This window comes from Ictidomys tridecemlineatus, chromosome 4, assembly GCF_052094955.1.
Source record: "Ictidomys tridecemlineatus isolate mIctTri1 chromosome 4, mIctTri1.hap1, whole genome shotgun sequence".
NCBI lineage: Eukaryota > Metazoa > Chordata > Mammalia > Rodentia > Sciuridae > Ictidomys > Ictidomys tridecemlineatus.
The window spans coordinates 20271426-20294642 of record NC_135480.1 but is presented as its reverse complement, the minus strand read 5'-3'; the positions used below and the strand labels follow the sequence as shown (position 1 = coordinate 20294642).

General features: G+C 37.1%; 1 protein-coding gene across 12 annotated transcripts in view; it reads right to left on the bottom strand.

Annotated features, from left to right (window-relative positions):
• The window catches only part of Ambra1 (autophagy and beclin 1 regulator 1), a 179414-nt gene that overhangs the window by 36416 nt on the left and 119781 nt on the right, over positions 1 to 23217 (bottom strand). For all 12 annotated transcript variants that reach the window (XM_078046113.1, XM_040284424.2, XM_078046110.1 and 9 more), the window contains one exon: positions 9925 to 10035. In XM_078046113.1, coding sequence (XP_077902239.1) covers positions 9925 to 10035 — 111 coding nt within the window. The remainder of the gene's footprint in view (positions 1 to 9924; positions 10036 to 23217) is intronic.

Below are 23217 nucleotides of genomic sequence, written 5' to 3'. Positions count from 1 at the left end.
GCAAGTGCGGGGCTGTGTATTTACAGTTTCATTTTTATTTCAAAGCTCCAAATAGCAACTTAACTGACTGATTATTGCCTATTAATTTCCCACATGGAAATGGAAATGGTCAGTTACAAAGGTGAATGGTCACTGCTTTACCATGTGTGCAGCTTCCTCTCATAAAGCTAAAATTGTGATGAGTTAATTTATTCAGGAAGTGATTTTTTGATTTCTATTATTTGATTTCTATTACAAAAAAGTAATATCCTAATGATAATGGACAACTCATCCTTTTTGGATTCATCAATAATACATGCTGGTAGAAAAAAGTGAAGCAGTCCAAATGTCACCGGAAATCTTTTTGTGCTCCATGCCTTACTTGGCAGTGGTGGTTCATAACTAGAGCAGGCACCACGGTCACCTGGAGGTGATAACAAAATACTGACTGCTGGAGCGGGGCCTGAGAATTTACATTTCCAACAAATTCTTAGGTGTCCCTGATGCTGCTGGTCTGGGACCACACTTGAGAACTCAGCAAATGGCTTTCACTTCCACGCAAAATCATACTGGAATAGATGATGAGGCAGTTAGCTAGGTAGCTAAGAATGAAATAAAGGCTAGGAAAGAAAACATATCTCAAATCAAAACTGCTGAAGAGCTTCAGGGGGCAGGTCCAAAGGGAGAAAAAAGGATGTAGGAGACAGCAGGAAGCCATGTTCCAGACTCTGCAATGTAATCTCCTCCCAATTAGAAATGATTTCCAAGTGAAAATGCCCTAGCAGGGAATGGGAGGGGCTAGAAATACTGATGCCTGGAGGAGCAGATGGCTCTGCCTTCCTATCAGCACCATAAATTATAAAAAAAATACCTTGTACAAAGATCAATGGGTAGCCTGTTGCTGGCTGGTCAGATGAGGCCATGGGAGTGATTAGTCGTTGCAGTGCCTTTGCAAATGCATTATATACTGATTTGGAAAACCCAAGGGGGTTGAAATCAGCAGGAAATTTTCCTCTTGGCTATCTCTGAACCTCTCTGATTTCAACAGAAGACCAGAGTTCTACATGACACCAAGCATCCCCAAAGGCACCAATCACTACATCCCTTGTGATACTACCCCACACTACTTATCCACTGGATTTCTCAAGGCCTATTCCACCAGGAACCCTAGTGACCTAAGCCATTCACCTAATAAAAGATTACTCTTGCCAGGTGCAGTGGTGCATGCTTATAACTCCAGCAATTAGGAAAGCTGAGGCAGGAGGATTCCAAGTTCAAAGCCTCAGAAACTTAGTGAGACCCTGTCTCAAAACAAAAGATAAAAAGGGCTGGGTATGTGGCTCAGTGGTTAAGTGTCACTATGTTCAATCCTTGGTATATGCATGTGTGTGTGTGCGCACTCTACTTTTAAAAATTACATTGAGTCAAACTGTGGCACATGCCTATAACTGCAGAGACTCAGAAGGCTGAGGAGAAGGATTACAGGTTTGAGGCTAGCCTCAGGAGTGGGGAAAAGCATCCCTGCATTTAATCCTCATGAAAGAAGGGAAAAAAGAAAGAAAGAAATAAGTTAGAAAGAAAGGAAGGAAGGAAGGAAGGAAGGGGGGAGGGTGGGAAAGAAAGAATGAATTTAATTGTGCTATTTTTTTTCCTGAAAAAGCAGTTTCAAAATTATCTATGCATATGAGGCCTTATTCATAAACTTCTGAACTCTGCAGATTCATAACCCCCCTAATGTTAAGTGAGAGAATGGTAGGAATTTTTAGCCCAACTCCAAAAAGGGGTGAAATGCAATTCAGATTATGTCAGATGACCAGCAACGTGGTGGCTGCTGAACCCATAAGTAAAATTCAGAATCACAGTTCCTAGGTCCAGGCTGTTCCAAAGTTAAAGGCTACCCTCAATTGGGAAGCAGGTGACTTTGAGAAATGAATTCTACAGTAAAAGTAATTCCCAACTTATGCTACTAATCATCAAATCTATCAAGAGTGAAGGGCTCAACTGTAAATATGCCTCTTTTGGACCAACAAGGACACAGTTAAGAGTGAGCTGGGCATAGTGATGCACACTTACAATTCCAGCAACTTGGGAGGGCCTAAGCAATTTACCAATACCCTGTCTCAAAAAAAAAAAAAGGGGGGGCTGGGGATGGACCTCGGTGGTAAAGCATCCTTGTGTTCAATCCCCAGTACCAAAAAGAGAAAAAGTGAATGATACAAACCTCAGTTAAAAGTGACTTCATCTAGAGGATAATACCATGGAAAAGAACATTGGCCATTATGAGATACATGTGTCCTGACTCCTAGAGTTCAGGATTTTCTCAAGAATCAAACTCTTAAAAAAAAAAAAAAAAAAAAAAAAAGGTACTGAAATTGAACTCAGGGGTGCTTAACCACTAAGCCACATCCCTAGCCCTTTTTATTTTTTATTTTAAGACCGGACTCACTAAGTTGCTTGGGGCCTCAAAGTTGCTGAAGCTGGCTTTGAACTTGTGATCTTCCAGATTCAGCCTCCCAACCCTCTGGGATTACAAGCTTGCAGCCACCACCCCTGCCAAATACAACACTTTTAAAATGCTAAATTCTAACATTTCAAGTGATTTAAATAAGAGAGAAAGGAGAATCATAACTACATAAGCCGATTTGGTTGTTCATGATGCTCTATGATCAGCTCAGGTTTTATAAGTCATATTCAAAGATGGAAGAGGGCACACAGAATCAATGACAAATAAAGAAGAAAATGATAGGAAGCTGTAGTGTGAATGAATTGAAGCTTGCAAAAATTTTACTTATTTATTTATAGCACTAGGAATTGAACAGAGGGCTACTCTGTCATTGACCCACATCCCAAGCTCTGTCACTTTTATCCCAGAGTTGCATGGATGATTTAACATACACAAATCAACAAATGATTTACCACATAAATAAAATTAAGGACAAAAATCACATAGTCATTTCAATAGCTGCAGAGGAAAGCCTTCAACAAAATCCAGCACCCATTCTTGATAAAAAACACTGAAGAAACCAGGGAAGGTAGAAACTTACTTCAACATCATAAGGGCTATATATGACAAACCCAAAACTAACATCATAGAGAACAGGGAAAAACTAAAAGCATTTACACTAAAATCCAGGACAAGACAAGGATGTCCATTCTCACCGCTGCTAGAAATTCTAGCCTGAGCAATTAGGCAAGAGAAGGAAATGAAAGGGATAAAAATAGGAAAGGAAGAAGTCAAATCATCACCACAGATGATATGATCCTATACTTAGAAGATGCAAAAAGCTCCACTAGAATACTGCTAGAGCTAATAAACTCAGCAGAGGTTACCAAATCAATATACAGAAATCAATAGCTTTACTATATACCAATAATGATATTGATATCATTATTAAATGGTGGTATTCATTTAAATAATAAACCCGCTAAGAAAGAAATCAGAAAAACAATCCCATCCATTATACCATCAAAAAACAAAACCTAACAATAAATCTAACCAAGGAGGTAAAGGACATCTACAGTGAAAACTCTATAGAACAGTGAAGAAAGAAACTAAAGAAGACATGAGTAGGTGGAAAGACCTTCCATGTTCATGTATTGGCAGATTTAATATTGTTAAAATGACAAAGCTACCAAAAACAATATACAGATTCAATGCAAAACCCATCAAAATACCAATAATGTTCTTCACAGAATTAGAAAAAAACAAAAATAATCCCAAAATTCGTTTGGAAGAATAATAGGCCCAGAAAAGTGAAAGCAATTTAAGCCCGAAAAGCAATGCTGACTTCAAATTACACTATAGAGCTGTAATAACAAAAACTGTATGGTACTGTCATAAAAATTCACAGACTCATGGTACAGAATAGAGGACTCAGAGACAAACCCACACATATAGTCATCTATTCTTGACAAATGTGTCAAAAAACATACACTAGAGAAAAGACAATGTTTATAACAAATACTGCTAGGAAAAAATGGTTATCCATATGTAAAAGAATAAAACTAGATCCTTATCTCTTATCCTGCACAAAAGTCAGCTCAAAATGGATTAAAGACCTAGAAATTAGAAACTAAGACCAACACTCCAACAAAGATAACAACTTTTTCAATAGGACTCCTAAAGCTCAGGAAATAATACTAAGTAGGTTAATCAATGAGATGGTATCATATTAAAATGCTTCCGCATAGCAAGGAAAATAATAAAGAATGTGAAGACAAAACCTACAAACAAGAGAAAAATTTTGCTAGCTACCGTTCTGGCAGAGAATTAAAACCCAAAATTTTTAAAGAACTCAAAAAACTTAACATGAGGGGCTGGGGATGTAGCTTAATTGGTAGAATGCTTTTCTCCTATGCACAAGGTCCTTGGTTCAATCCCCTGCACCGCAAAAATAAATAAATTTTTAAAAAAAGACTTAACATAAAAAAAAAGACACAATTAATAAACGGGCAAGCCGGGTGTGGTGGTGCATGCCTATAATCCCAGTGGCTTGGGAGGCTGAGGCAGGAGGATTACAAATTCAAAACCAGCTTTAGTAACTTAGCGAGACCCTGTCTCTAAATAAAAAATATAAAAAGGGTTGAGGATATGGTTCAGAGGTAAAGCAGCCTTAGGTTTAATTCCTAATACCAAATAAATAAACAAAATTTTTAAATGGGCAAGAAGAACTAAACACTCCTCAAAAGAAAAAAAGCAAATAGTCAACAAACACATGAAAAACTTTTTAACATCTTTAAAAATTAGAGAAATGCAAATTAAAACTACACTGAGATTTCACCTTATTCCATTAAGAATGGCAAACATCAAGAATACAAACAACAGTAAATGCTGGACAAGATGAGGAGAAAAAGGAAGACTTTCACACTGTTGGTGGAATTGTAGATTTAGTATAACCACTATAAAAATCAATATGGAGGCTCCTCAAAAGACTAGGAATGGACCACCAGATGACCCAGGTATCAATCCTAAAGAATTAAATTATCACCCAAAATTTTAAAAAATTTAAAATCAGCATACTATACAATATATGAATACCCATATATACAGCAGCAAAATTCACAATAGCCAAACTGTGGGAATAATCTAGATATATGTAAATGAATGAAGAGATAAATGGGGGGGGAAGAAAGGTGGTAGTGGGGGGAATCTCATGAAAACTGAAGGAAGATCAGTAGTGTAAAGAAAAAGGACCAAGGGGAGAGAGGAAGAGAGAAAAAAGGGAAATACTGGAAAATGATATGAGCCAAATTATATTGTTATATCACATGCATATACAAATATGTAACATAGATTCCATTATGTATAATTACAATGTACCAATAAAAATATGGAAAAATAGGGCCAGGGTTGTGACTCAGTGGTAGAGTGCTTTGCTAACATGCATGAGGCACTGGATTTGATCCCTGGTACCACATAAAAATAAAAACAAATAAAATAAAGGTATTGTGTCTGTCTACAACTAAAAATATTTTAATAGTATTTAATAGTACTTGATACATGTTAATCTTTTGATTCTCATAACAATCCTATGAAGTTTGCATTATTACATTATTACAATCTTTATTTATAGACAAGGAAAATTAAGTATAGAGAGATTAAACTACCCAAAGTCATACTGCTAGATGGTACTTGAGCTGAGATTTGAACTAGTGTAGTTTAAGAATTATGTACTTGGGATTACAGGTATGTGCCACCGTGCCAGGCTAAAAGGTAGTTTTAATGTTCCTATCAAGAGAAAAAATAAAAATGTAGTTAAAAAAATATAAAAGTAGACAGAAAAACTTAAAAAACACAAAACAAAACAGTAAACTAGTTCTACCAGATTCTAAATCTTCTAAAATGAAACCCACACTGGAAAAAGTGGCACATGCTTATATACTTGCAGCAACTTAGAGGCTGAGACAGGAGGATCATAAGTTCCAAGCTAGCCTCTGCAACCTAGCAAGTCCCTATCTTAAAATAAAAAATTAAAAAAGGGTCTGGGAAGGCAGCTCAGTGGTTCTACTCCTGGATTCTACTCCCAGTACCACAAAACACAGAAAACAACAAAATCCATGTGAACTCTCATCTGAACAATCAGCTCACTATAATAGAATAGCCAGAAAGTATGTCTGGATATACACAGAAAATTAATAGTATGATGAAAAATGACATTCCAAATCAGTGGAAACAAATGGAATATTAATGGGCTGGGACAAATAATGAGCCATAATGGGGAGAAAGTTGGATCAGTCTTCTTATGGGGGATTAAGTTTCCTAAAGAATCAAGGATTTTAAATACAAAAAATTAAAATATAAAGTACTAAATGATCTTAATGATGACACAAAAAACTAGGAACCATAAAAGGAAAGTTGTATAATTTTGATTTAAAATAAGTTCTATGACAAAAATAACCTTCAGCAAAGTCAAAAGATAAATGACAGGTAGGAAACTCTTATTATAAGTTAATTTTCTGATTTATAAAGAGCTTCTGTAGAGTTGCTGAGGAAAAGACCATTAGCACAATAGAGAAAGAGGTAAAGCATGTAGGCAGGTCAAGACAGAGCAGCAAATGGTCAAGTATACAAAGAGACACACAACCTTGTTTGGGACCAATTTAAAATGTGCACATACTACTTTTTAACTATCATATTTGCAAATAAATAATAAAAGTTATCAGAAAGAGTTTAGGGAATCAAGTACTCTCATGAATTGCAGGTAGGAATTTAAAGTGGCACAATATGCACAAAGGGCAATATGGTAAGATCTACCAAAATTACCAATGTACATACTCTTTTCCTCCCTGAAATTTCAATTTCTAGGTATTTATCTTATCAACATGTTTATACATGTGCAAGATGACAAACTGTAATATAGCTTGTATAGCAGAAGGTTGAAAACAACCTAATAGAACACAAGTTAAAAAATAAAATTTATTCAATGAAATACAAGGCAGCCATAAAAAATGAGTAAATTCACTGACTGAATGTAGTATTGGGGATTGAACCTATGGCTTCCTGCATGGTAGGCAAAAATTCTACTACCGAGCTACACATCCTCAGCTTTGAATAATTTCTTTCTATACTAATATGTAAAGATCACTAAGATATACTGTTAAAGAAAAAACATAAGAAAAATAGGTACAGTGTGCTGCCATTCAGAATACATAAAAGGTGGGAAAATATTACTTTGCATTTGTTTTTATACATACATAATATCCTTGAAAAGACAGACAAGAAACTGTTAACAGTGGTTGCCTGTGGTAAGAAATGGTAGGTGGCAGGGAACAGGATTGGAAGGCTTCATATTGTACATCTTTTTATATTTCTAAAATTTTTGAACAGTAACTGTATTACCTAATTCATATTATATCAATAGAAAGTGACAAATTAAGGAAACAAATTAACTGTAAAAAAAATTATAGCCAGTAAGATTTGGGCCAGAAAAGTAGAGATGAACAAACACATTTTGGTTTTCTTTCTTCTTTCTTTGGGGGTGAGTGGGTGGGTACCAAGGATTGAACTCAGGGGCATTCAACCACTGAGCCACATCCCCAGCCCTATTTTGTATTTTATTTAGAGACAGGGTCTCACTGAGTTGATTAGCGCCTTACTGTTGCAGAGGTTGGCTTTGAATTCGAGATCCTCCTGCCTCAACCTCCCAAGCCAATGGGATTATAGGCGTGTGCCACCAAACCCAGCACATTTGGTTTTTGATAAGGGAAAGTAAACTGCTATGGATTCTTAGTAGGATTAAAGAACAGATTATTGGACATACCTGGATTATAAGCATTTAGATAGAAATGGATGAGATTTCACTAAGGAACAGAACATAAAAAACCAACCTCATTTCCTTTGATAAAAATATCAAGAGTGTTATACAGTTGGGGACAGAGGCCTGTAATCTCAGTGGCTCAGGAGGCTGAGACAGGAGGATCATCAGTTCAGAGTCAGCCTCAGAAATTTAGCAAGGCACTAAGCAACTCAGTGAGACCCTGTATCTAAATAAAATACAAAAATGGCTGGGGATATGGTTCAGTGGTTAAATGCCCCAGGATCAATCCCCGATAACCACCTCCCCCCACCACAAAAGAAGAAAACACTGGCATACAGGGAAATGCCACAAATAGACAACATCTTAATTATTTTAAGGTATTCAACAAATCCTTTCTACAGATAAGACAGGAAACATAAACTGCAGATGTGAATAACTAAATCCTAAAATGTAATTTATGAACTCAAATCAACAGACAAAACCTACAATACAACAAAGCTTAGTGCAGTGTCCTGATTCACTGATTTTTCTTTTCTTTTCTTTTCTTTTGGAACTAGGGATTGAACCCAGAGGTGCTTTACTACTGAGCCACATTCCCAGCCCTTTTTATTTTTTATTTTGAGACAAGATCATGTTAAGTTACTCAGGGTTTCCCTAAATTGCTGAAACTGGTCTTGAACTTGCAATCCTCCTGTCTCAGCCTCCCAAATCACTGGGATTACAGGCCTGTGCCACCATACTTTGCTTTGATTTATCAGTTTTGCTAATAATCTGAAGGAAGAAAGGGGAAGGGTGTTTATCAAATTAGTAGATGATATAAGAATGAGAGAAGACTAATCAAAGTTCAATAAGATATTGAGAGGCAAGAGCTAGGAATCAATGATGCCATGATAAAATTTCATGAAAACAAATACTTTGGTTTTTAAAAGATTCCAGCCACACAAGTTAAGTACAGAGCATTTGAGTTTTGGCTTAATAATAATAAATCAAGAAATTTTAAGTGACTGCAAACTCAATAGTGGCTTCAGAAAAAGCTGCTGAAATCTTAGGTAAGATGAATACTGTCCAAAGTACTAGGTACAAGCTCATGTCAAGACTCTTCTATTCTGTTCTGTGTCACCTCCCCTCCCACCTCCACACCCTGCCAAAGTTAAAATGGAAGATGAGCAGAACTGCCAAGGATTTGGAAGCGACACAAGATAAAGCAATCTAAGGCAGTAAGGCCTGAAAAGAAAGATTTAAAGGGAAAAGGCAATTTACCTTCAAATAGCTAGAGGAATGTTACTTGGAAGGCATCATTAGGCTTGTTCTTACTTTTTCTTTCTTCTTCTTTTTTTTTTTTTTTTAAGATTTTTTTAGTTGTAAATGGTTAGTTGGTTGGTTGGTTGGTTGGTTGATTGATTGATTGATTGAAATGCAGTGCTAAGGATTGAACCGAGGGTCTCACACATGCCAGGCAAGTGCTGTACCATGGAGCCACAACTCCAGCCCCTCATTAGGCTTATTCTATGGAAATTCAGTGGTAAAACCGAACAGGAAGAAGGGGAACAGGGGCTCACAGTACAATAAAGAACAGTTTAACAGAAATTTTGCAGTGATGGTTAGAATCTCTAGTCAGATGAGGCCTACCATCAGAAGAAAACAAGCAAGGTCTGAACTACCACTTTTCAGGAATGTGAGAAGGTCCTTCCTTAAACACCAAATGAAATGAAATGTCTACAAAGTTGTGATTCCAAGTGAATAATGGGAACATGAGACTACGAACTTCTCCAGAAGCAAGGAAAAAAGAAGTTTTAGACAGATATATCTGTAAAAAAAGAAATAAACCATACCACTCACTTCAGTCCAATCAGGACTGGGTTTATAAATGAGCTTAACATCACTATATTCCTCTTCAAGGGTCACAAGGTGTAGCCTTCAGGCCTGATACTACCTTCTATTTCTGATCCTTTTAGTTCCATCTAACTTTTAGACTTTGGCCAGTGAACTACTAGACCATAAATTCCTCAGGGCTCAAGACATGTTAACTGGAGTGCTGAGGTGAGCAGAAGAGCTGTAGAATGAATGGCCTGTGTCCATCAACTACCCAATGAGACGATTAAAAATCCAGTGCTACATGAGGCTTTGAGTTCTGGGTTACCAGAAATGTATCCCCTTCCACCAGGACCCCAGGTTGATATTGGCTTACCATTACTTATCTCTGGAAGGTCAAACTTAGTGAAGTCCCACCACTGGAGCCGATAGGTGGTATTAGCAATGTTACTGGCCACAGCAGACTGTCCATCACCAATCACTGCCCCTGATGGAGGAGAAAACAAAGACAGAACAATACATCATTTATCTGCATGTTTCCATTGTAGAACAGAAAATAATAGTGAGATTAGTAGAATGGAGAAAAGAGAAAGAACCACAACTAAAGTTGGGGGGAAAAAAAAACCTGTGGAATCTCATATGGCAAGGTTTTTACCTCAAAGAGGAAACATATTATATCCTAAGGAACAATTCTATGGTGGAAATATAATTCCATTCATCAACCCTTCCATTATCACTTAACATTTATTTTGTGCCAACATTGTGGTAGGTCCTGTACGTATACCATCTAGTAGAAGGCTCATGATCTAAAGAGACAGATGTGTTTTCATAAAAATGTGGAGAAAGGAAAGTAAAAAGTGGGAGGACACCATGAACATGGAAAAGCCAAAAGCTAATTTTAGTCCTTGGATGTTTTGATAGTAAGCAGCACTGTTTTGGAGAAAGCATCTCCTTTGTAGATGACCTTCTTCCTCATAATACATCTCAAAAGAAGGCACCCTTCAGGGAAGAGGCAGCTAGCACACAGCTGACTGGATAGAGAGACGGTAAAGAAGAAATGAAATATTTGTTAATCTCTTTCAGAATCCTGGCATGTAACAGGGCAGAAATTCATGAGCTAGTTTTGCAGCATCAGAATATTTTTATTAAGACAATTTTTTATAATTCCCCCCCAAGAACTTCCTTGAATCCAGATTTGCTTGTAATATTTCACAGTTTAACTTTCCCTGATATATACTTCTGTATGACATTTTTCCCTTGGTAACCAATTAAATAAAAATGGATTTTTTTTAACAGGGTGACACTTTAATTTGCAGTTGTATTTCATTTACATGAACATGTCATTTCCTCCTCCTCCTTCCGAGGTGCATTTCATACACAACCACCCTTGTGATCAGACAGAGCCAAACTCTCTTGGGAGAATAGAACATTCTTAGATGCCAGATAAGCTAAATGGTATTCTCTGCTACAAATCAACTCCTATTTTCAGAAACTGAACTTGTTAGAGCATACTAGCTTTGGAACGATGGACAATTTTATACCTGGATTTTTCAATATTAACCTACTCTTTCCCCTCCACATATCATTGCAAAAGCATCTTGTGATCTGTGATTTCTTTTTCCTTTTAGAGAGCTGCATTTATTGCTCTGCTAATCCTGATGTTTGCCTATTCTTTCCTCAAATGATCAAGGTATTGTTTAGAGAGAAAATGTCTTCCATACAAGGCATAAGATAAAGAAACACATTCTTTTTACTCTTATAACTGCTGCAGGCTATCAGAAGACACTTTTCAACATTAATTTATTAACAGTCCTTGTCCCAGTTTTAATTTGTAAGGAAAGGTACAAGTAACAGTTCATTTCCAAGGATAATGATATATCTCTAGATTTCTGAGGTCTCAGCATGGGTGATATTGCCTTCATGGGGGTTAAAACTGGTGCATGAGGGCCAGGGGAAGTGAGGTAACCATTCCCCAAAGACACTGTAATCATTTGTTCCCCTCCCAAATGCCAGAGTATATAAATAATTTTATCTATGACATTAAAATTTCATGGAATGATGACTGGGGAAAAAATGTCTAAAAAGGTTTCTCAGGAGGATAATAATGAAATAAAGGTTGAAAAATAACTGTTCTAGAAAAACCAATACCCTTAATTTTTGAATCTTACAAATTCACAGATAGTCCCAAACTATCATGATCTACATGAAAACCTGAGAAAGATAGCATTTAGGAGTGTTGTCAACATACCCAGACCTCAAACCCTTATTGAGGACCCTATGTCATACTATTCAGATGAGGTTAAAGCATGTCCCTTCCTTTAACCTTAACAGAAAAATGTTTCTTCAATAATCACATGTGATGTGAGAATATGGGAAACCTTTGGTCATAAAGAAGGTCAGATACCAGCCAGACTTTCTTTTTGAATATTTTAATCAGCTTTATATTTTTTTTATGATTCTGGAATCTGGTAACACTTCATTCCATAAAACAATGAGTTTGCAGAATTTTCTTAAAATGCACTTTCTTGTTTTTCCTAAACTATATAATAATACAAATAATTTTTAGTTTGAAGTTCTACCATTTTCTTTTAAAGACTTAAGTTTCATTCTGACCCACTGAGCTTCTTAACTGTTCCCCATGCTTGCTTATCTATAATCTAGATGGCTGATATCTATCTCCCTTTGACTACCAGTCTCACAAATAACTTTAGATCCTTACAATTTCCTCAAACTTTACTAGAAGAGCATATTACACAAAAGGAAAGAAGGTAAATTACTTTTTTAGTCTGTGATGAACGAAATGCTAGTTGCTAAGAGAGGAAGGAAAATAAATGAAGGAAACAAACTTCATATTCTGGGAGCTTATTCTGGGGGAGGAGATGGTAGCTACAAACAGGAAAACAGTTCAGGAATAACCAGATGCTTTCCAAGTGCTGTGGATCTGCAACTGGGAACACAAATGATAAAGACTCCAACCCCCCTCTCCAAAGGCATCCTGTATGATCTATGCCTCAAGAAACATTTTCTGGAGAACAGCTGTGCAATAAAATAAACGAGTAGGGTAGCACTGTGAAGAGACTAGGGAGGTGTTTTCTGCCAATGGTGCCAGAGTGCTGAGGAGGAACAGAGCCTGGCACCAGGGAGAATTGATTTTCAGTGCCATGTAAACACAGATTAGGGAGCTAAAGATGCCAGCAACAGATTAGAATATTATCACCAGGTTCTCTTCTGTAAGAAATGCAGGCCAACTGAGCCTGTCTCTTGGAAACATCAGGAAGAATATAAGTACTACTCTGTTTAAAAAAAAAAAAAATTTAGTAGGCCTCTGGCTGCTAAGTTCAAGGTACAGGAAATGTGCCAGAGCAAGTTAATGGACCAAACCACAAAGTATTTACAGAGGAGGCACTTAACCTCAGAAAACAAATCCTGAGAGTCTGCCTAGGGATTTCTAAGGCTTCAAGGTTCTCCATGTAACAACAGAATGTAACAAGCTAGAATCAGGATTTCTCAAGCATCACTCTGCTCGAGTTTTGGGCCAGAGAATTCTTTCTGGGGGTAGGGAGGACTCTCATGAATTGTAGGACATTTAATGGCATCTCTAAACTTCATCCACTAGATGCCGATAACACCTATCTCCATCTAGTTATGACAACCAAAAATGTCTCCAGACGTTGCCAAATATTCCCTTGGGATAAAAACCATTCTTGTTTGAGAAACGCGACCCCAGATGAATACAGCCTACATTTTACCTCCAAAAATGGTACTTGTGAAAGCACCACTTCTGGAATGCCTGCTGCCAAAGGCACAAAATTGTTAGTAACACTGATCATAGAAACTAATCAAAGGCAGAGAATTATACAAATGGTATTCTGCTTCTCCTTAAAAGAAGACATTTCAAGAGAAACTTATATTATGAATTAGGACTAGGTAGGTCAATAGAAGAGCACCTGCTTAGCATGCTCAAAGCATTGAGTCTGACTCCCAGCTCTGCCTAATTAATTAATTAATTAAAAAACTAAATTGAATTTAATTAAAAATATAGCTTATCAAAATTTGTGGGATGCAGTAAAAACAGTGCATAGAAAGAAATTCACAGAATTGAATACTAAAAACCAAATGATATAACTATGTAGACAATCCAAAGGAATCAAAAACAAAAAACCTGGAACTATTAAGTGATTATAGCAAGCTGCAGAGTAAAAGTCTTGTATACAAAAGTCAACTGCTTTCCAATATACCAGCAGTGAACAAAGAAATGGTTTGAACTACAACACCATTTACGTTAGCACACACATATATACGAGAGAGAGAGAGAGAGAGAGAGAGAGAGAGAGAGAGAGAGAGAGAGAGAGAGAGAGAGAAGGAGGAGGGGAGGGGAGGGGAGGGGAGGGGGGAGGAGGAGGGTATATGGATCTAAAAAAGTATATAGAAGACTTACATGCAGAAAGCTGTAAATCTGGTGAAAGAAATTACAAAAAATACAACTAAGTTGGAGAGATATCCTATGTTCATGGACAGCAAGACTTAATACTGTTATGTCGATTCTTCCCAAACTGGATCTATAGATTCAATGCAATTCTAATAAAAATGCCAACAAATTATTTTGTGATTATTAAGAAAATTATTGTAAAGTTTATATGGAAATGTAAGAAACTCAAAACAATATAGAAGGAAATTTAAAAGTTGGAGGACTGACACTGACATTACTTAACTTCAACACTTCCTATAAAGCTATGATAATCAAGACAGAATGGCTTTAAGGGCCGGAGACATGACTCAGTGGTAGAGTGCTTTCCTAGTGAGGCCCTGGGTTTGATCCCCAGCATCACAAAGCAAACAAACAAGACAGAATGGCACTGGCAAAAGAATAGACCCAAAGATGAATGAAACAGAAAGCCCAGAAATAGATCTGTATAAATCTAGTCTGCTGATCTTTGAAAAAGAATCAAAAGCAATTCGATGGAGAAAATACAAGTCTTTTCAACAAATGGTGCTTATATAACAACTGGATATCCATATGCAAAAAATGAAAACAGAAAAAAAGCATCCAGACACAAATCTTATACTTTTCACAAAAATCAACTCTAACTGGATCACAGACCCTAGGATAAAACACTAGAAGATCTAATCCCTAGAAGACTTAAGAGAAAATCGAAGTGACCTTGGGTTTACTGACGACTTTGAGATATAACACCAAAAGCACAACCCATGAAATAAAAAATTAAATTGGACCTTATTAAAATTAATTTCTGCTATGAAAGTGATTGTTAAGAGAATAAAAAGATGAGCCAAACTGAGAGAAATATCTGTCCAAAACATTTATCTGATAAAGGATTGGTATCTAAAAATTAAAAAAAAAAAAAAACCTCTTAAAACTAACCAAAAACAAATGACCAACCTTATTATTATTTTTTTTAAAGATAGATAGATAGATAGAGAGAGAGAGAAAGAGAGAGAGAGAGAGAGAGAGAGAATTTTTAATACTTATTTTTTAGTTTTCGGTGGACACAACATCTTTGTTCATCTTTGTTTTTATGTGGTGCTGAATATCGAACCCGGGCCGCAGGCATGCCAGGCAAGCGCGCTACCACTTGAGCCACATCCCCAGCCTGACAACCTTATTTTTGAAATGGGTAAAGGACCTGAACAGACAGCTCACCAAAGAAGATATATAGATGGCAAATATGTTTATGAAAAGATTTTCAACACCACATTCATTAGAAAATTTCAAATTTAATTAAAATAAGAAACAACTACCCACATATCAGAATGGCTAAAATCCAAAACACTGATAACACCAAATGCTGACAAGATATGGAGTAACATTCATTGCTGGTAGGAACGCAAAATGGCATATCTACTTGGAAGAGAGAACGGCAGTCCTTGCAAAACTGAACATACTCTTACCATATGATCCAGCAATCCTGCTCCTTGATATTCATCCAAATGAGTTGCAAACTTATTTCCACATAAAAACCTACACATTGATGTTTATAGTAGCTTTATTCACAACTGTTGAACCTTGGAGGCAACCATGATATCTTTCAATAGGAGAATGAATAAACTGTGGTTACAATGGAACATTGTTTACTTCTTTAAAAACACACTATCAAACTATGAAAAGACAAGGAAGAATCTTAAATGCATATTAACTAAGTGAGAGAAGCCAAAAGACTATATACTATATGATTCCAACTACAGGTGGGACATTTCTAATCTGAAACCCAGAAACCCAAAACCTGAAATACGAAACTTTAAGTCTATGCAAATATTCCAGAATCTGAAATACTTCTGGTCCCAAGCATTTCAAATAAGGGTCCCAATCTGTATATGACAATATGAAATATGAAAAAGGCAAAACTCTGGAGACAGAAAAAGGTTGGGGGCTGGTAGGCAAGGGTTTGGAGGGAGGGAGAGATGAATAGGTAGAGCCCAAAGAGATTGGGGGCGGGCAATAAAGTTATTTTGTATGATACTACAGTGGTAGATATATATCATCATGCATTTGGCAAAATCCATATAAGTTAAATCATCAAGAGTGAACACTAACATGTACTTTGGATTATAAACTACATTAGTCCTTCCATTGCAGCAAATGTACCACTGTGGTTTAGGATACTGATGATGGGGGAGGCTGTGAGTGTGGGAGAAGGGGTATATGGGAACTTTCTGGGCTTTCCATTCAATTTTTCTATAAATTCAAAAGCCTTTTTTAAGGGACTGGCAGTGTAGATCAGTGGTAGAACTCAAACTTAAGTTTGGTTCAAGGCCTTGGATTCCATCCCCAGGACCATAAAAAAGGGGGGATATGGGCAGGGAGAGAACTATTTTAAAAAGTCTATTAAGAAAAAAAAAGGAAAAAAAAGAGCCAACACTTTTATTAAGTTCCAGGAATCTTTTTTTTTTTTTTAATAGGCTTCTAATTTTTATTTAATTACTTCACTTATTCTTTGTAGGTACTGGGGATTCAACCCAGAGCCTGACACATGCTAGACAAGTGCTCTACCACTGAGATACAAACCCAGTCAGGTCTTTAATTAATTGGCTGGAAGCTTCAGAAATGTGTCTTGTGGGGTAGAGGTTGTAGTTCAGCGGTAAAGAGCTTATCTATTGTATGAGGTCCTGGGTTCAATCCTTAGCACCACAAAAAAAGAAAAAAGAAATATCTAGGGATAAAAATCATAATATTCATATGAGAGTCACCTGATTGGTCTACCAAGTCTGATTGCCTGCATGCATCTCTGTGCCTCTGTTTGTCTCAGATTCTCTCTTCTGTAGCTTGGAAAAAAGAACTGGGAACCTTTTGTCAAAACAGTTTCTTAGCCTCTCTCTAAGATCTGTTCTAGAAGCAGGGAAATGATGAGTATGATTCAACAGTTCAGTGAGAATACAGAACAATGGGAATCATTAGCAAATCTATCAGAAAAGCTAATTTGGGGAGGGTAAAAAAGGGCAAATTGCAAAGAAGGAAATAATTAAATTACATTTCAGTCCTATAAAATCAGTTTCATTTCAGGCTGCATAATTCAAAATGGCCATGTCTGTTCTTTTTGTTGCTGGGAAGATGAAATAAGAATGGGGCTGGGGGTACAAGCACTCATTGACCTAAAAGAAAAAAATGGCAATCTTTCTGCTTGGTAAACTGAGGTAAGAATCAGCCTGTTAACTGGTCAGCAGAGTTGAGCCTAGAAATCCCAGGGCAGTTCCAAGTGAATAACTTTTCAAAATTCTTCTCAGAAAGCCACATGGTGCATGATTTCATTTATATAAAATGTCTAGAAAAGGCAACGCTGCAGCTATGAAATGTAGATTAGTGGTGGCCTAGGGCCAGAGGGAGGAGGGAAAGGAAAATGATTACTAAAGCCTTGCTGGGTGAAGTGTGGCAGGAGGCTGAGGGAGGATCCCAAGTTCAAGGCCAGTCTTGGCAACTTAGCAAGACTGTCTCAAAAATTTTTTTTAAAAAGGCGGGGTTGGGGGGTTGGGGGGTGGTGTGAGGATGTAGAATGCCCCTGAGTTCACTCCCCTCCCTCTGAAAAAAAAGTTCTAAAATATACTGATAATAGTGATGGTTGTACAACTCTGTCTATACTAAAAACCACTGAACTGCAAACCAGTAAATAGGTGGAACATATGGTGGGTGAATTAATAAGGCTGTTTATTAAACACTCTTTAATATAAATTTTGGTCAATTTGTTAAGTAAAAAAATGATACTTCTAATTTTGGTATCCATTTGCACTTCTTAATAACTTAGAATACTGGTGTGCATATTTTCATTTGTGTATCGCAGCTTGATGTATTTCTTTTAATGTGCACAGCCTACCCAAATCTTATGCATATTTTTATGTTTGTTATTTTGGCTTTTTCTATGAATTTGTCCAAGCCCTTTTTAAGTGAACAAACTGGCTTCTGATAATGAAAGGTAATTCTTCTTAGAGCAGTATGACATAGAAATATTTAGCCATGAAAACCATCTTTCCTAAGTGTATAACTGAATATAATCCTAGGAAGAACCACTTAATATTTTCAGAAAGTTTCATTCCAATACAGTCTTTAAATGTGTCCTAAGAACAAGGCATAATTAAGCACTCAGTCCCACTCACTTTGTCACCACTTAACAATCTCATCTAAAATTCATAGTCAGGTATTCTGTAATGGGGGGGGGGCCTGAAAAGGGTGCCTGATGGCAAATAACAAGATTTCCTCCCATGAGACAAGTGCCCCCAAGTTTCTCTTAGTTACCATTTATGGTTCTCATTGAGTAAAAGGGTCAAACATGTATATTTCTTTAAAATTTACAGCTTTATCAAGATATACCTCATCATACCTTACAGTCTGCCTATTTAAAGAATTTGATTCAAAGGTTGTTAGTATAGTCACATAATTGTGTAACCACCACATCATCAATTATACAATCATCACTATTGTGTAATTGCAGAACATTTTCATCATAATCTGTCAGAATCCTTTACTCTGTCATATTCTCTCCCTATCTCTTCACAATCACTATACTTTCTTTCACAGTTTTATTTCTCAGGAACATTCATGCAATAATCATATAGTAAACCTACTAAACTATATAATTCTTTCATTAGCATAGTGTTTTTAAGGTTCAGATATGCTATACAATGTCTCACTACTTCCTTCGTCTTACGGGTAAATAATATTCCATTGTACATTTATAACTGAGGCATAGGTTTACATGAGATACTAGTATTAGATATTAGTATTTTTTAAAATTTAATAGAAAACATACTGCAAGGAAGCATATAAAAATACTCAATGCTCTGGGTTTGATGCCCAAAACCACATCTCCCCAACAAAAAATTTTTCAAGAGAAACAATTATTTCCTTTGGAAGGAAAAGGTAGGGTATCAAAGATCAATTCTCTATAGTTGCAACTGATTCTTCACTTGAGGCCAAAATTAAAGATAAGAGTAATATAAGAGGGAATATCATTTTCTGTCAACACACACATACACCCCAAAACAAACAAACAAAAAATCCAAATGCAAAAAGACACCATGTGGGTATCAATGATTCTGGCACAGGAAATAGTCTATGTAAGGCATTTCACCTGTCATTGAATTTAGGCTGTCAAATAGCTGCTTTAATGGTCACTTTACCTAGTGCTGAGCTTTCTTTCTTTCTTTGGTACTGGGAATTAAACTCAGGGGTGCTTAACCACTGAGCCACATCCCCAGCCCTTTTTTATTCAGAGACATGGTCTTGCTGAGTTGCTTAGGGTCTTGATAAGTTGCTGAGGATGGCTTTGAACTTGTGATCCTCCTGTCTCAGCCTCCCTAGCTGCTGGGATTATAGGCGTGCACCACTGTGCCTAACTCTGATGCTGAACTTTCTTTTTTGAACCTAGGGCCTTGTCCGTGCTAGGTAAGCATTCTACCACTGAACTACATCCTCAGCCCTAATATGATATTGAGGTCAATTATCATATAAGTTTGAAATATGTAAATTTAATGTGAATTAAAAGGTGAATATTTTGTTAATACAGACTTCAATAATTATATGTGTTCTTTGCAGAAGTGAGGCCCATAAACCAACAAAATTTTAATTGTTCAATTGCTAAAGGATCCAAAGCTCCTGCTCTGAATAACAAGAGTAATATTAGTCCACAGACAAATCATGAGCTTTAGGGGCACAATCAAGAAAGATATATTCAAAAGGCCAACAAAATAAATGACAGTCGAAGAGCTCAACATAGAAATTACTAAAGCCTAGAATATGGGTAGTAAACAAGAAAAGAAATAGCCATCAAATATTTCTATACATCACAAGTTTCATAAGCTTTTTTTTTTCTCAGTTCAAACTAGGATTGTTTGGCTACAGCAAAGCAAAGTTTACAACAAGCCAAGAGAAGCAAGACAAAATAGTCTGATGCTCATTGTAGCCACAAAAGTGGTTAGAGCCTTCCTATTCAAAGTAAGTGTAAACAATATGAAGAATCTGGTATTGTTTTTTTTTAATTGTGGTAAAAAGCACATAACATAAAATTTACCATTTTAGTCATATTTAATTGTATATTTGCCAGAGTTAAGTGTATTTACACTGTCATGAAACAGATCTCCAGAACTTTTTCATCTTGCAAATCTGAAACTCTATGTCCATTAAACAACTCACATTCCCCATTCACCAAACTCCTGTAACTACCATTTTATTTTCTGTTTCTGTGAATTTGACTACTTTAGATATCAAGTAGAATTACATGGTATTGATGCTTTGGTGTTGGCATTTGACATATGCCTTGAAAGAAGAGATGCCTAAATAGGGCAGCACGCACACAAAGTCATTCACAGTCATGGCATGAATTCAGAGCAATACTAAAATCTAGAAGAAAGTAGTTAGGTCTAATTAGAGAATGGAACTTCTAGACTAGCACAACCATTCTCCTTAAAAAAAAGTAAGTAAACAGGTCAAACAGAGGACAGAGCCCATGCTCTGGACAGACTGGGGGTAGCAGACTGCCATCAGTCTATTTTGATTCCTAATTCAGCAAACCCCAATGATTCAGTCACATTGCCTTAAATGCACCAGTGTTATCTGGAGTTCTACAATATGTTACCACCTTCCCCACAAAAGGAGTAAGATCTCCTTATCGAGTCCTTCCTCCTTCTTCCCATGGTATCAAAATCCAGGATTAATCTTGGCTACTATCAAGGCAAATGAGCTTTAGGGGCAGAATCAAGAAAGATCTAGATCTTGACCTAGATCTCTGAGGTCAAGCTAAGAGGCTCCTGTGTGGGTAGATGAAAAGGCTGAAGCCCATTTTCATCACCACTGTGGAGTCCTGCCCTTCTTCAATACATATGTCCTAATGAAGCAATTACCTGCACTTATACTAATGATGTAATTGGGACAAGTAATTATGAAAGCAGAACATCCATTTTCAAAGAAATGAATATCATTACCTTTCTTCCACCCACAAACATTATTTAAGACAAAAACAAATAAGCTCACAAGAACACATGTACTGAAAGATTCTTAGGAACAGCATTCCAAAAATCACAGCATTTAGGTAAGGGGGGGAGCAGAACCTCACAAAAATTCCCAAACAAAAAACACCTAGCATTCACTCCCACCAGACAGGGATTTCCTCAAAGCCTCTACCTGTGACAGAAGACATGCAGATAAATGAAATTATTCTAGGGGCTCGGTTTGTAACTCATGCTCATGAAACCCTGAGTTCAATCCCCAGAACCACATAAAAAATAAAATTAACAAATAAAAATAAAGATATCATTCCTATCTACAACTAAAAAAAAATTAAAAAAAAAAAAAGAATTATTCTATCTCCACTTATACATCCTGGCATTTCCTATATTTAGATCCTAACAACCTGGTTTGACTGGAAGCATGCTGGCTTAGCCAGATCCCTTGGTGAAGCCAGGGAAGCCAGATCCTCCAGTGCCTCAGCAATATAAGGACAGGCAGAGAGGGGAGGGTGGGAGGAGGACTGAGGGGGAAAGGTGAGAGAGAGCCACTGACTGACTCAAGCACTGAATAGCTCTCACCAATCACTTGTCTTAAATTGCTGTGACTCCTGTGGTTTTTATTGTTTGGTGAAAGCACAAGTGAGTGAAATTGGACCAGAGGGTCCTGGGCTTGTCAGCAGCAGGAGGGAAACGACCTTTATTGCTGCAAAAAGGATGCAGATTTCAAAAGCCTAAAATCTGCAATGAAGGGAAATGGAAATGTGCTGAACGTGGGTTTGACTGGCAGCTTTCCTCATCTGTCGATCACAGGGTAATAAACACTGGGAGATGGCAGAAATGAAGATAAATGCTTTCAGCAGCACCATTCCCCACCCTCCCCTCCTCTTCCGCCCCCACTCAGCACATGACAAGAGAGTTAAAGCAAGAAAATAAATCAGCTTCTTAACCAACTCTTTTGTTAAAACTTTCCTTACAGGCCACCTACACGTGAATTACTGCTCTATGAGCCTACATTCTCATTAGGGGGCCCAGCTTCTAAAGGGTGAAAAGCTCCTGTCAAAAGAGCACCTGTACATTTCAGGGTACAGCATCACACATTAATGTCAGCTGGGGCCAACAAGAAAGAATCCAGGCCTGGCCTCGGAGAGAGAAAAGGCATAGAATCCTCAAATCTGTCCAAGGCTAATGCAAAGCTTAGCACACTCAGGCTCCATAGACAACACGGCGATGTCACTTCACTTGTTACCATTTACGGGGACAGAAAGATTAAGCTCCAAAGGCTAAGAAAGAAGCCTCCAGACACTCAAGAGAATAAAAAAAAGGTGATGTAAGATCAGAAAACAGACTCTAGAATCCAACTGCCCACCAATTTCACATTCACACTGGAATGAAGGAAAAATTTAACAGGCCAATGATTTTATGGGTTCAAGGGAAGTATTTATTTTGGGATGTGAGATAAAGGATTTAGAAGGGACTGGTTTTTATTTTGAGACAGTGTCTGGTTATGTTACCCAGGCTGACCTTGAACTTGCAATTCTCCTGCCTCAGCCTCCTGAGTGTCTGGGATTACAGGCCTATGCCAATGCATTCAGCAGAAGACTAGAGTTTGTTTGTTTTGTTTAGGTACTGGGGATTGAGCCACAGCTTCACCCATGCCAGGCAAGCACTCTACTACTGAGCTACACCCCCAGGCAAGGACTATAGTTATTTGGGTATGGGCAAAAGATTAGCTATTTCTAATCCAAGTGGTAACAGCTGCTTCTAAGATGGCTTGGAATTTTGTAAAAACTAGATCCTGATTCTGCTAAAAGTAGGCCTGACAAAAATGTTAGTATGTAGATGCTTTAAAAGACATTCTGCACTGATGGGCCAGACATACTGTTTTCCCTTAGATTTTGAGGGGAAAAAAAATTCCAAAACTTTATTTTCAAGTATAGGAATCCAATGGAAAATTGGTAGCAAAAATAAAAGGGAAGAGCATGGTGAATGAGCCTGTTACACTACAACCTACTCAGATACTTTAGTCCCCAGAATGAGGCACATGCTGTGGAATCCTGGGAAGCATTGCACTTACCATACAGATAGCTAATGTGGAATCATTTCTAATTAAAATCCAGTATTCAAACATTAATACCAGGCACACAATAGAAAAACAATATTAACAAGCCATTTTTGAGATGCTGCTAAAAAGATGCAACTGGAAGACAAGACGACAATCCAG